Source organism: Bombus pascuorum, chromosome 17 (assembly GCF_905332965.1).
Source record: "Bombus pascuorum chromosome 17, iyBomPasc1.1, whole genome shotgun sequence".
NCBI lineage: Eukaryota > Metazoa > Arthropoda > Insecta > Hymenoptera > Apidae > Bombus > Bombus pascuorum.
In genome coordinates this window covers 3,320,773-3,334,764 of record NC_083504.1, presented here as the reverse complement: position 1 = coordinate 3,334,764, position 13,992 = coordinate 3,320,773, and the positions used below count along the sequence as shown (strand labels likewise).

The window sequence follows — 13,992 nt, the reverse complement described above, 5'->3', positions numbered from 1 at the left end:
AATAAATACATATCGAAAGCTGTAAAAACGAAGAGCGGTTTATCAGATTCATCCCTCCGTAATAATTCACCGCATTGACCTAGCTCAAACTCGGTGGAAACCTATGTTTATACCTATGTTACACATAGATATAACCTGTATATATATATGTATGTATTATGTATATATACACTCGCTTCCGTATAGAGACCGATATAGAGGCGATGTTTTCAAGAATATGTCGTGTGTGGAAATTACGCTTGCTGTTGAAGTAACTTTGGTCGCGGTTCTTCAACGATAAACGAGATGTGTTATCGAAAGAATAGACAATGTGCGAAATACTAGAAATATTTGGCGGTACTCGTACAACGTGCCTCGCAGTGGATACGCCAAGTTCTCGTGCCCGGGAATGCGAACAGATTTGTTAAATAATGCGGATACCTGTGTGCAGGTTGGCTGAGCATACGCGGTGATACATTACATGGTGCACACGGCGATTTGATTTACAAAGCAGCGCTACTTCTTCTTCCACCAGTTGCGGCAGATGACCGTTTTCACACGCGAGAAATGCAATTTATGATAAAAAGTACACGGTGCAATTACCAGAGGCCAGCTATATTTAATTGGTATATAACACGGCGCTGCGGCCTGATACGTTTTTACGGGACAAAAAGTGCTTTCTGACGAACGTCCAGTGTCTTGTTCTAGTTCTAGAAACGCGATATTTATCGCTTAAATATCGCTCGGTGAAAATTTTTGTTCGATAAAGCGACTCGTAAAAGCGATTATTTTCACAGGCAAAAGTAAACTTTTTACGTTATCGACACGGCGTGTACATGGCAATAAAATATACGTATAATTGGATCGCGTAAATGTCCCCGATACTTGATTACGGAATATCACGAAACTTCTTCTCGAGAATACACAGAGTTCGTACTTAGAATTCAACGACCCTTACACGTTAGATCGAAAGAAAAAATACAAAGACGGTAGAAAGCTCGATGCACCGTGTTCCGAATGCATGGAGAGACCTAAGTAATCGGAGCAACATACCTGCGGTAGTGAAAACGATGCGTCCACTGCTTCTCTTGCTTCGAGTCTTACGAAGATGTTAATTTTTTCGAGTGAGAAATTATGGGACAAGTCCTGGAAAAAGACACAATAACGCGAGCGATAACTGAGAAAAGCGCGGTCAGTGTTACTGTCAGTGACAAACACGCTCGGGATACGTTCGATCTCGAAAGTGGCGTGAAATTCGCTGGGCCTGTTGGCAGCGTGGTGTTAGGTTGATTTTAGAAGACCTTGAACTACGTGAGAGAATTCGGGCTCGCGAAGAACAGGACGACGACAAATACTATCGACAAATACAGACGAGACGGGAGGCATGACCGAACGGCATCTGCACGCTGTCACTTTTGTTTACTGTCCGAGGATGAACCTTCGCTCAATGGAATCTTGCGACTGCGAAACGACGCGACGCAAGCCCACGATACTCGATTGCATATCGTGCGATTACCATCTTCTTATTATTAGTACGATATTCTCTCAATCTAGAACCGTGAACGGTCGTTGAGCCGAGTAAACAGTGGGACACCAGTGCACATCCGATTTGAATTTTCTCGACAGATCGTCTGTTCCGAAGTCACAACATATACATCACTGTACACACTATGCACCAGCGAACACCGCACCTCTCGTCACGTGGATTGCCGCGCACTGAATTTTCCTAGAACGACGATGCTATGCGATACTTCGTTTGCGAGACTACAAAAGAGACCGATTCACCGACAACGCCAGACAGCGGCCATTACAGAAATGAACTGCTCCGCCATACGCCGTCTATCGGCAATACCCGACGTCCCCGCTTATCCCCACCATCTTCCTTCCCTAATGAATTGAATGTAAAGACGGGCACGTCTTTCGAATGTGCGCATTCTAAACGCGGAATTTTTTCTTGCTTCTTAGGAACACTTAAATTCGAACAAAACACGCGAGCTTGCGAATAGAATATTAAGCAGGAAAGATTCATCGTAATACAGGCAATGATCTTATGAAGATACTAATGTTTCCTTGTTCCCTTTCTTTAGCAAACAATATACGTATGTGACTAACGTTAGACGAGCTTATAAGTTTAAAAAGAAAAGATCTTTTCTCTATGTTTTATTATATCATCTAAAAGAAAAAAAAAAAAAAAAAAAAAAGGAACGTGCTTTTTAATAAAGCACCGTATGAATTACTTTTGATTTGATTTCGTGTAGGATAATAGTACTAATATTATGAAAGTAACACTGCATGAATAAGAATAGAGAAATTGTATCACCACTTGTTCAATGAAAATCTACGAAACAACGATTTCACGGCACGAAATAATTTATGAGAATTTCCATTCCGACCTTACTACCACGATCTCATCTCTATGATACTAAACAACCAGTTTTTGCGAGGCGGAATGAAAGTGTGAGAATTCTCATATGCATACAAGTGCACCTTTCACTGTCTTTCAACAATTTTCAGTTTCTCATACAGCTACTTAAATTTCTACATACCATTCTATTACTCTCGGCGACGCAGCAATTTTGATTTAATTCATAATTTATGGAGTTTAGAACGATCGAATTTTGTCTCATTAATTTTCACTTTAAATCTCAAATTTACTTCTACGATGTGTACTTGACCAACAATCCAATACAAGCTCTTCTCATGAGCTACGAATTACCCATAAACTTTTAATAAATTAAGAACATTAAAAAATGATCTATGATTTATGAAAGAATGATAATTTAAAAAGAAACACGTACGCAATTTGTGAGTTTCGAAAAACGAATTAAACAGAAATAATTATATTTATATGGCATGCACTGAATTCGACACGAGCTGCGTATTCTTAATTCTTATGTTTCCCACTCTGATTCTTAACCTAACTTTTGCGCGTATAGTTAATTACGTGCACGTGATATCTCCAAGTGTATTTTATTCATTTAATAACGCATTTATTTTGTTATTGTGTGTAACTATCAAAAATTAGTGTTGTAAGTTACGAGAATGGCAAAATTCTGTTTGAGTGAGTTCAATAATAACACTATTTTAATACAATTTATTTATTACATATGTAGGAGGTTATGTTTATCTTATTTGTCTTAAGAAATGTAACGCTTCTTCTGTAGATAATAATCTTCTTCTTATATTTATTGCAGAGAAACAGAGTAAGCGTATGCCAGCTCGAAAAAGATATAAAATCGAGAAAAAAGTTCGGGAGCACAATCGAAGGTTACGAAAAGCAGCAAAAAAGCATCCTAAAGGTAAATATTTGCAACTATACGTTTGAAGCGTTATTTACATTTTAACAGTAGTTGTAAAATATATTGATCGCTTCTTTTGATTTTGTAGGAAAACCAAAAGTAATCGAAGTCCCAAATCAATGCCCTTTTAAGGAAGATATTCTTAAAGAAGTAGAGCTTATGAAAAAGCAACATGAAGAAGAAAAACAGAAGCAACGTGAAGCTGCGCGTCAAAGAAAGCGAGAAGAACTTGCCAAAACGGGTCTTCAAGGATTAGTCTCAGCTGCACAAAATAAACAAGTGGAACATCGACGGATGGAAGTAGATGCTGCATATGAAAAAATAAAAGAAGCTTTAGTTAAAGAGGAAAATTCGTTAAAAGCTTATTGCAAAGAATTCAGGAAAGTTGTGAAGGCGGCCGACGTTATTCTCGAAGTTGTTGATGCTAGAGATCCTTTGGGAACAAGATGTAAACAGGTATGTTGAGATACGTTACGAACATCAATAAGATATCGAGTAACTGGTTTGTCTTATAGGTCGAAGAAGCTGTACTGTCTGCGAAAGAAAATAAAAGATTGGTTATCGTTCTAAATAAGGCAGATTTAGTACCCAGGGAAAATTTAGATCAATGGTTAAAGTATTTGCGTGGGAGTTTCCCAACAGTGGCATTTAAATCTTCCACTCAAGACCAAGCTAAAAGATTGGGTAGAAGAAAATTGGGGAAAAAAACTGAAAGCATGATACAAAGCGGTACCTGCTTTGGCGCCGAGTTACTATTGTCGCTGCTTGCAAATTATTGCAGAAATGTTGAAAATATTAAAACTAGTATTACAGTTGGAATTGTTGGGCTTCCAAATGTTGGTAAATCTAGCGTTATTAACTCCCTAAAACGTAGTAGAGCGTGCAACGTGGGAAGTACTCCAGGAATAACAAAAGCGATGCAAGTAGTACAATTAGATTCCAAAATAAAATTGTTAGACTCTCCGGGAATAGTCTTTGCTACTTCTGGAGAAAACTCCGATGAATCTTCGGTGGCTTTAAAAAATGTAGTCAAAATTCAATCGTTGAAAGATCCGTACACACCAGCAACTGCTGTATTGAAAAGAGTTTCCAAGCAACAAATAATGGAAATGTATAACATATCTGAATTTTCAACGCCTGATGAATTCTTTGCCTTAAAAGCTACCAGGATGGGGAAATTTAAAAAGGGTGGTATACCTGATACGGTAGCAGCAGCGCGCGGTATTTTGGATGACTGGAACTCTGGAAAAATAAGGTATTTATGAAATGCTATATTACATGGTCTATTGGACGTATAATAATTTACGTTATTTCAATAGGTATTATACCGTTCCACCTGAAGAGCCGAATTGTCACCTGTCTGCAGAAATTGTAAGCCAAATGAGTAAAGAATTCGATATCGAACGTTTTGCTGCGGATGAAAAAATGATGATCGATAATTTCGAGGAAGAAAATGCAAATAAACAAACTGTTGATCCAGTATTAATTGAAAGTTCTGGCCCAGTCATATCTGCTATGGAGGTTGACTCACAAAAACAAGCGGTAAGTCAGATTTTATACATTTTATATATAGAAGGCTTTTTTTTAACTATGATTTTCTTGCCGATTAAGTTATAATGATAATAATTTTCGTAGCAAATTAAGATACAAAACAAACTGAAGAAAAAAATGGAGAAATCGAAAAAACAGGCAAATGAACAGAGGAAAAAGAAAACAGATCCGATTTTTGAAATCGAGGGCAATCAGAAATTGAATAAACTTAATAAACTACAATTTAAGAAAGAGAAGAAAGACCGAGTCAGGAGAGGTAAGAACGCGTTTGCTTCTTGAGACATTATCTTATTTAAAATTATATTTTTCTATATCGTTATCTGAATTTTATAGAAAAAGCGGCTGTTAAATTGGCGGATCAATTGGAAGGATTCAACATTTCAGCATCCGATGATTATGACTTTAATACAGATTTTGTAGAAAAGTAGACATAAACACGTTTATTCTAAATTTGTATGTAAAATGTAAATTATAAGTGATGTATAATAATAAAAGCTATTGTTTTTGTAGAAATACTTATCGACGAAAGATCAATTATCGACGAAATATTAAGACGGTAATCTCTTTACTTTCTTCTATTTCTTATTTTCATTACTTTCACTTTTTAGCTCTGCCGATTTCGTGCTGCATTTCTGTGGTAAATTCAAAAATATAATAAGATAATATATATCTGTTCCGTGCATCTTACATTTTACTTTCGATTATTTATATATTATCTGTCCCGATTTATCATAAAGTACATCTAATTTTTTACTTAAATCATTTATTTTGAGTTATCACGTAGCAATATCGGATTAAGCTACGTAAAAGGTAATCGAAAAAAATTCTTGTATCATTTACCATATCATAAGAGGATGTAATTGAGAAAAAGCAAAGTTGGCAGTGGAACGATAATCAGTGTATACATATGATAACACAACTACAGCATTACACAATTCATGGGTCATTCAGTTAATAGACTTCAACAAGGCAACAGCAATAGATGGCAAGTGATTTTTAATAGTTATTTTTCCTCGCATTTTCATCGCGTAACCGGCTACTTGTTATAATTTTCCTTCGTGTAATATAGTTTTTATAAAACAAATATAATGAGTAAGAGCGAGGGATGCGAACCGTCAGTTACATTTCCGATAAAGCCACCTGGCCCACCGAAAGTGTGGAAAATTGTCGAGATTAAAAAAAAGGATGCGGACGTACCGATAAGATTCACCATTCAAGAGGTACCGGAAGACAGGTACGAAGAGGTGGTAGAACACATGTGCAAGTATTTCATTGCCGACGAGCCCATGTGTAAATGCATAAGTAAGTTTGTTTTATTCTTCCATACATTATCTAATTTTAATGTCAACGTTGCGGCGAAATGTCATTGAAATTGATCTATATCAAAATATTATGATATCACGATGAAACATATTACAGATAATAATATGACTGAAAAAATATTCTCATGTAACATCGCCATTCATTTATGTGACGAAGCAAAAAAGCCACACAATACTAACATTTTTATTTAATTATACATTCGATAAGGCACCTTGAGAATGTGAATAAGATTTTGCATAAGGCAACAGATTATGAAGAACGTGAATGTTACAAATTTTTAAGTATTTTTCATATCGTTCGTTTCTAGAAACTTAAAAATATAGATCGAATACAGTGTGAAATACGCAGATCAGTTCGTTGGTGTAAAATTTACATACACGTTCATTAATGCAAGCAAACACCATAAAACTTTTTTGCCTTGTTGCTCTTCTTTTTTTCTGTTTTGTCACGTTTCGGCTCCTTGTTTTATCATTCGTTTCAAAATCGTCCGATGCGACGTTTCTTTTAATTCTCTTTCGATTCAACGATGTTTCCGTTATAGTTGACATCCATTCTTTTTTTTTTTTTTTTTTTTATATATTTCAAGCGTATAAAACATTCGATTACATTTTATCATATGTACATCTATGTCGAATAGTATTTATGTGGAAGGAGGAATAAGATTTTCGAGATGCGCAGGGAACAGAAAACATTTTGATTTCTCTGTTTCTGTAGACGGGATAAACGATCCTGAATACGTGGAAACATTTCGATGTCTTTGGGACGAATATATAAAATGTGGTTTGTCCATCGTAGCGTTTACAGAGAATCCAGATGGTGGGAAACCTATAATCGCAGGAGCTAACATACTTACGTTATCTTTCAAGGATGAGAAGTTCGATAGTGAGAAAATTAAGGTAATCGTGACCCATTTACTTGTGTCTCATCGATATGAATGAGTAACGTTAATATTTGTATACTTCTTTGACGAGGTATTGAACGTAAACGTTAAATAATTTCTAGTCAGAGAAGGGGAATGATGTGATGGATGCTGTGATAGGATTGAGCAAACAAGCAAATGTGTTTGAAAAATATGGGGTAAATAAATATATGAACGCCTACGGCCTTTCCGTAAATCCAAAGTATCGAGGAGCCTCTCTGGGTGCTCACCTTCTTAATGCCAGGTACAAAAGTTCGACTATTCTCTTTGACGTTTTCCAATATCTTCCTTTTGTATCTTCCGTATTAGTCACTGCTTTTGATGTATGTAATTCGTTTTCTATACATTACTTTGTAGTTTAGTTTATAGTTTTATCTCGTACATAAGATACATGTAAATAAATAAATAATTTTTGTTTAGGGTGGAAATAGGTCGCGAATACGATATCCCGGTAACAGTCACGGCATTTACCTCGCCGATTTCACAGAAATTGGCCGAACGATGCGGCTTTGAAACCCTGGTTGAACGAAATTACGACGAAATTGTGGATCAGAAGGGAAATTTAGTGTTTCCAGGAATCGAAGCGAAAGCCATGAAAGTAATGGGCAGGAGGCTCTTTTAACATAAACGACGTATTACAAATTGAATTAAAAATATGTTAATACCAATTAATAAGTATCAAGATAGGAATAGTGACAAAAATGTTGCAAATAGAACTTTTATCGCATTTTCGCCACGGGATTCGTTGATTATTTCATCGTTCTCTAGCGTTAAAAAAAAAAAAAAAAAAAAAAAAAAAAAAGAAAAGAAAAGACGGAACTAAGAATATTGTGACTCTGTAAAAGCACCAAATTTAATATGGGTTCGTTCTGAAATGTTTTAAAAATTTATTCTTATATCGAAAGTCCAAAGTGCGGGATTCGTAAGTAGCTACTGAATAGCAATGAGGGTGAATTCGATAATAAGCGAATGTGACCGATCGGACATCGATTCCTTGCAGATAATAAGGGATTCGGTGAAACGAAATGTCACTCGTATCTGGATCCGTAATTACAGAAAGGAAGGAAGAAAAATGCTAAAATAAGAGTGAAAAATAAAGACGTCGTTGAAATATTTTATTTCCATCGAATTTATCGCTCGATTTGATTTGTTTCCTCCATTGCCACACTTTCGGGCACGCCATTCGATGACGTAAATGAAAAAGAATAAATGAAATTTTTGAATAAACTCGCCACAATGTCGCATCTTTTTTTTTTTTTTTTTTTTTGTTTCGTTCAGATCCGTAATTGCGAGTCGCGCAATCGGACTTTTTTCAATTAATTTTGCTACGATACCTATTGTTTGTTTTTCGCGTTTGCTTATGGGATTGCCTATGTAGCGTCATATCGATCTTTGCAATTGTGAGATTATTTCTATTGGAAAATTGATTATACTTCGAAGATCAAAGTTGTCGGAAGTTTAGTCTGTAATCGTTGCCACTTGTTATTAGAAGATACTCCTGTTCGTCCTTGAACACTCGTATTTCGGGGAAATGTTCATATTCGTAAGAGAGATGTAACTGTCAAGGGAATCATTCATCAAACGTTTGCGTTCATAAATATCATTGTAATTACAGTCGTAGTAAAAAGCTTCGCAATAGAATAACCAGATTCGTAGAGAAAAAAAAAATTTAATTTCAAATATGACTATTTTACTCTTTGGTTTGGTTTCATTTTAACATTTAATAATTTTGCTGTTCGCTCTATAGCTTCGAGTAAAATATCAACGGACATGTAAAAAGAGACCAACGACGAATACTTCAAAAGTTTTTAGCCAACATCACCCACACGCGGAAGCAAATAGACACATTATTTAATTGGATGAAACGTCCAGACTAACCAGGTTCGAATTTTACATTTTCGTTAATTGAATTTACTCTTTCGTGTCAGCTGTGCAAAAGCAAGCAGAGTATAAACTACTAGATAATGCGATAAGGAGAACGCTAATTTTGCAATGTTTAGTCTAGTTTTGGTATAGACAGATTTAAGTAGACTGCATTTAGAATAAAAGATTGTCCCCTAGATATCATCGAGAGCGCGTGTTAATCTAGTTTCGCATGATTTTCGCATGATCACTACGAGGATATGGCGATTAAGGGGCGATCGCGTTTCTCGATTAATACGAACTGAGATCATTCTCCGACACATTCCTTCGTCAAATCTGTCACCACATTATATCTATATCCATAAACATCGAGAACGCTGCCTTTGATCTCGCGATGTGGAATTACATCAACCTACACTGCGGTATTCGATATGGCGTTATTATATTATATCCTGTTAGTGAAAAGAAACAACGAACATTCCATGCTTCGGAATTAATTAAAACATTGCAGTACCCTGGTTCCTCTTTATTAGTCTCTTGCCATCAACATATATACAGATATAGTCATCCGCCAGAATATCAAAGGTACTGTTTTCTAACAAACCTTGCTTTCCGCGAGGCTAGTACTTTTACGGATAAGCTGATTTTGATTTTGTAGGAAAACCAAAAGTAATCGAAGTCCCAAATCAATGCCCTTTTAAGGAAGATATTCTTAAAGAAGTAGAGCTTATGAAAAAGCAACATGAAGAAGAAAAACAGAAGCAACGTGAAGCTGCGTGTCAAAGAAAGCGAGAGGAACTTGCCAAAACGGGTCTTCAAGGATTAGTCTCAGCTGCACAGAATAAACAAGTGGAACATCGACGGATGGAAGTAGATGCTGCATATGAAAAAATAAAAGAAGCTATAGATAAAGAGGAAAATTCGTTAAAAGCTTATTGCAAAGAATTTAGGAAAGTTGTGAAGGCGGCCGACGTTATTCTCGAAGTTGTTGATGCTAGAGATCCTTTGGGAACAAGATGTAAACAGGTATGTTGAGATACATTACGAACATCAATAAGGTATCGAGTAACTGATTTGTCTTATAGGTCGAAGAAGCTGTACTGTCTGTGAAAGAAAATAAAAGATTGGTTTTTGTAGAAAAGTAGACATAAACACGTTTATTCTAAATTTGTATGTAAAATGTAAATTATAAGTGATGTATAATAATAAAAGCTATTGTTTTTGTAGAAATACTTATCGACGAAAGATCAATTATCGACGAAATATTAAGACGGTAATCTCTTTACTTTCTTCTATTTCTTATTTTCATTACTTTCACTTTTTAGCTCTGCCGATTTCGTGCTGCATTTCTGTGGTAAATTCAAAAATATAATAAGATAATATATATCTGTTCCGTGCATTTTACATTTTACTTTCGATTATTTATATATTATCTGTCCCGATTTATCATAAAGTACATCTAATTTTTTACTTAAATCATTTATTTTGACTTATCACGTAGCAATATCGGATTAAGCTACGTAATAGGTTATCGAAAAAAATGCTTGTATCATTTACCATATCATAAGAGGATGTAATTGAGAAAAAGCAAAGTTGGCAGTGGAAGGATAATCAGTGTATATATATGATAACACAACTACAGCATTACACAATTCATGGGTCATTCAGTTAGTAGACTTCAACAAGGCAACAGCAATAGATGGCAAGTGATTTTTAATAGTTATTTTTCCACGCATTTTCATCGCGTAACCGGCTACTTGTTATAATTTTCCTTCGTGTAATATAGTTTTTATAAAACAAATATAATGAGTAAGAGCGAGGGATGCGAACCGTCAGTTACATTTCCGATAAAGCCACCTGGTCCACCGAAAGTGTGGAAAATTGTCGAGATTAAAAAAAAGGACGCGGATGTACCGATAAGATTCACCATTCAAGAGGTACCGGAAGACAGGTACGAAGAGGTGATAGAACACATGTGCAAGTATTTCATTGTCGACGAGCCCATGTCTAAATGCATAAGTAAGTTTGTTTTATTCTTCCATACATTATCTAATTTTAATGTCAACGTTGCGGCGAAATGTCATTGAAATTGATCTATATCAAAATATTATGATATCACGATGAAACATATTACAGATAATAATATGACTGAAAAAATATTCTCATGTAACATCGCCATTCATTTATGTGACGAAGCAAAAAAGCCACACAATACTAACGTTTTCATTTAATTATACATTCGATAAGGCACCTTGAGAATGTGAATAAGATTTTACATAAGGCAACGGATTATGAAGAACGTGAATGTTACAAATTTTTAAGTATTTTTCATATCGTTCGTTTCTAGAAACTTAAAAATATAGATCGAATACAGTGTGAAATACGCAGATCAGTTCGTTGGTGTAAAATTTACATACACGTTCATTAATGCAAGCAAACACCATAAAACTTTTTTGCCTTGTTGCTCTTCTTTTTTTCTGTTTTGTCACGTTTCGGCTCCTTGTTTTATCATTCGTTTCAAAATCGTCCGATGCGACGTTTCTTTTAATTCTCTTTCGATTCAACGATGTTTCCGTTATAGTTGACATCCATTCTTTTTTTTTTTTTTTTTTTTATATATTTCAAGCGTATAAAACATTCGATTACATTTTATCATATGTACATCTATGTCGAATAGTATTTATGTGGAAGGAGGAATAAGATTTTCGAGATGCGCAGGGAGCAGAAAACATTTTGATTTCTCTGTTTCTGTAGACGGGATAAACGATCCTGAATACGTGGAAACATTTCGATATCTTTGGGACAAATTTATAAAATGTGGTTTGTCCATCGTAGCGTTTACAGAGAATCCAGATGGTGGGAAACCTATAATCGCAGGAGCTAACATACTTATGTTATCATTCAAGGATGAGATGTTCGATATTGAGAAAACTAAGGTAATCGTGACTCATTTACTTGTGTCTGGTATTGAACGTAAACGTTAAATAATTTCTAGTCAGAGAAAGGGAATGCTGTGATGGCTCTTGTGGTAGAATTAATCAAACAAGCAAATGTGTTTGAAAAATATGGGGTGAATAAATATATGAACGCCTTTGGCCTTTCCGTAAATCCAAAGTATCGAGGAGCCTCTCTGGGTGCTCACCTTCTTAGTGCCAGGTACAAAAGTTCGACTATTCTCTTTGACGTTTTCCAATATCTTCCTTTTGTATCTTCCGTATTAGTCACTGCTTTTGATGTATGTAATTCGTTTTCTATACATTACTTTGTAGTTTAGTTTATAATTTTATCTCGTACATAAGATACATGTAAATAAATAAATAATTTTTGTTTAGGGTGGAAATAGGTCGCGAATACGACATCCCGGTAACAGTCACGGCATTTAGCTCGCCGATTTCACAGAAATTGGCCGAACGATGCGGCTTTGAAACCCTGGTTGAACGAAATTACGACGAAATTGTGGATGAGAAGGGAAATTTAGTGTTTCCAGGAATCAAATCGAAAGCCATGAAAATAATGGGCAGGAGGCTCTTTTAACATAAACGACGTATTACAAATTGAATTAAAAATATGACATTTAGTAGTTTAATACCAATTAATAAGTATCAAGATAGGAATAGTGACAAAAATAAATGAAAGAAATGGGATCCCTTGTAACCCGTAAGATAAACAATAAAGGTACTATCCCAACATAGTGCAAGATATGAGTAACGAAGCAGCGCTGTTCACTTCCGGACATAGCAAGGGGGACAAGACGAGTAAATTATCTGACAATAGGACAAACGATCTCAATTTGCGTCAGCGGAAAGCTTTATTCTGCCGTTTGGTACGTGTTAAGCAACAGAGTGAAAACGAATACAATTTTCCACCTCGTTGCTGAAATCGCAGATTTGCGGCAAGTTTGTAAGTAGTAAAAAGAAAAGAAAAAAGAAGGAAACAGATTCGCACGCGCCGTATCAAAGTTAATGAAAAACACGTTGACGAGACAGGCGGCATTTAAAAAAGTCCTTTGTCGTTCGTTGGAAGTACGTTGCCTTTGTCAGATACGACACGTACCGAATTTCAATAGTCAAGCTATGCGAACCCATGGCTAACTGTTTTATCATCGTTGCACACCGATATGCGGGTGGACGCACTTCCGCCTGTTCTGATAAGCAGCGACATTCGAATGCATCCGAAATACGCGTTACGAAATTCGAGCGACCCAGTCTCGTGTTTCGGATATAGGGGCCACGGATACCTACCTAATTCGATACATGTTCGTTAACGGGATTGTCGCTCGACGCTCAATCGACATCTATCGCGATAATTAACGGCGAGCAAATAGTCATTTTCCAACCTCGTCCATCCACCGTTCTCTCTATTTATTCCGGTCTGTGCGCGTCTATCGAGACGCGCTTCCTCCTCAACCTACGCCCTTTCCTCTTCCCGATCGTGTAGGTAATGCACAACGCCAAGTCGATAATCTTGACGAATGGATGTTCGTGGCGTGGGACTGGGGAACGTTGATTCCCCGATACTGCGAATGTCAGCTTCCATCGAGCCACGGGTGATCGTTGCGCCTCGAGTACGAATGTTTTGTACGTGTTACCGATAAATTCTCTTTGAGACAGAGATTGAAAGGAACAGAGCCGGATCGTCGTACAACGTTTTAAGAGTCACGCGTGTTCCGACTATATGCAATTTTTACAAACATCGGAACATCTGTTGGGATATTTATGGATTCCTCCTGTGAAACTGTAAACTTTCGATGAATTGTCATATCATGGAGTAAGGGAAAGAGAAAGGGAGAGAAAGGAAGAAAAAGAGCATCCGTTTGTATCGTAAATCGTACCTAAAACTTTGAAAACTCTTTTCAAATTTGTGAAATTTCTACGTAAAATTTCTATGTAGACGTATAACGTCCGCTTTCTGTAACCATAGCAAATGGATGAGAAGCGTAAAAATTAGATTCGTCGATAGATAATCGCTTCTTTACTTACGTATTCTCCGTTGTACCGCATGAATACAAATTTCAAGAGACTTTTTGGGATTACGCGCGACAGTAATTGGGTGGTCTAC

The 13,992-nt window shown here is 36.2% G+C and overlaps 4 protein-coding genes and 1 long non-coding RNA gene across 5 annotated transcripts; 4 read left to right on the top strand and 1 right to left on the bottom strand.

Annotated features, from left to right (window-relative positions):
- The first annotated feature begins 2,885 nt into the window (after positions 1-2,885).
- LOC132915467 (guanine nucleotide-binding protein-like 3 homolog) lies at positions 2,886-5,305 on the top strand. The gene is made up of 7 exons (XM_060975282.1): positions 2,886-3,040; positions 3,174-3,278; positions 3,367-3,734; positions 3,794-4,533; positions 4,598-4,820; positions 4,914-5,085; positions 5,163-5,305. The coding sequence occupies exons 1-7, from the start codon at positions 3,022-3,024 to the stop codon at positions 5,255-5,257; spliced, it is 1,722 nt and encodes a 573-aa protein (XP_060831265.1). The 5' UTR covers positions 2,886-3,021; the 3' UTR covers positions 5,258-5,305.
- A 458-nt stretch (positions 5,306-5,763) lies between these two features.
- LOC132915505 (arylalkylamine N-acetyltransferase-like 2) lies at positions 5,764-7,883 on the top strand. The gene is made up of 4 exons (XM_060975377.1): positions 5,764-6,131; positions 6,867-7,048; positions 7,155-7,315; positions 7,492-7,883. Exons 1-4 carry the CDS (start codon positions 5,918-5,920, stop codon positions 7,691-7,693), a joined length of 759 nt encoding a protein of 252 aa, XP_060831360.1. The 5' UTR covers positions 5,764-5,917; the 3' UTR covers positions 7,694-7,883.
- Positions 7,884-8,025: 142 nt separating this feature from the next.
- LOC132915520 (guanine nucleotide-binding protein-like 3 homolog) lies at positions 8,026-10,424 on the top strand. The gene is made up of 3 exons (XM_060975399.1): positions 8,026-9,519; positions 9,593-9,960; positions 10,020-10,424. The coding sequence occupies exons 2-3, from the start codon at positions 9,664-9,666 to the stop codon at positions 10,077-10,079; spliced, it is 357 nt and encodes a 118-aa protein (XP_060831382.1). The 5' UTR covers positions 8,026-9,519; positions 9,593-9,663; the 3' UTR covers positions 10,080-10,424.
- Positions 10,425-10,669: 245 nt separating this feature from the next.
- On the bottom strand, positions 10,670-11,668 carry LOC132915535 (uncharacterized). The gene is made up of 2 exons (XR_009659886.1): positions 11,571-11,668; positions 10,670-10,941 (listed from the first exon to the last, which is right to left on the bottom strand). It is a non-coding gene; the product is annotated as an uncharacterized LOC132915535 (long non-coding RNA).
- LOC132915507 (arylalkylamine N-acetyltransferase-like 2) lies at positions 10,740-13,898 on the top strand. Its single transcript, XM_060975378.1, has 4 exons — positions 10,740-10,953; positions 11,689-11,870; positions 11,930-12,090; positions 12,267-13,898. The coding sequence occupies exons 1-4, from the start codon at positions 10,740-10,742 to the stop codon at positions 12,466-12,468; spliced, it is 759 nt and encodes a 252-aa protein (XP_060831361.1). The 3' UTR covers positions 12,469-13,898.
- Positions 13,899-13,992: the final 94 nt, after the last annotated feature.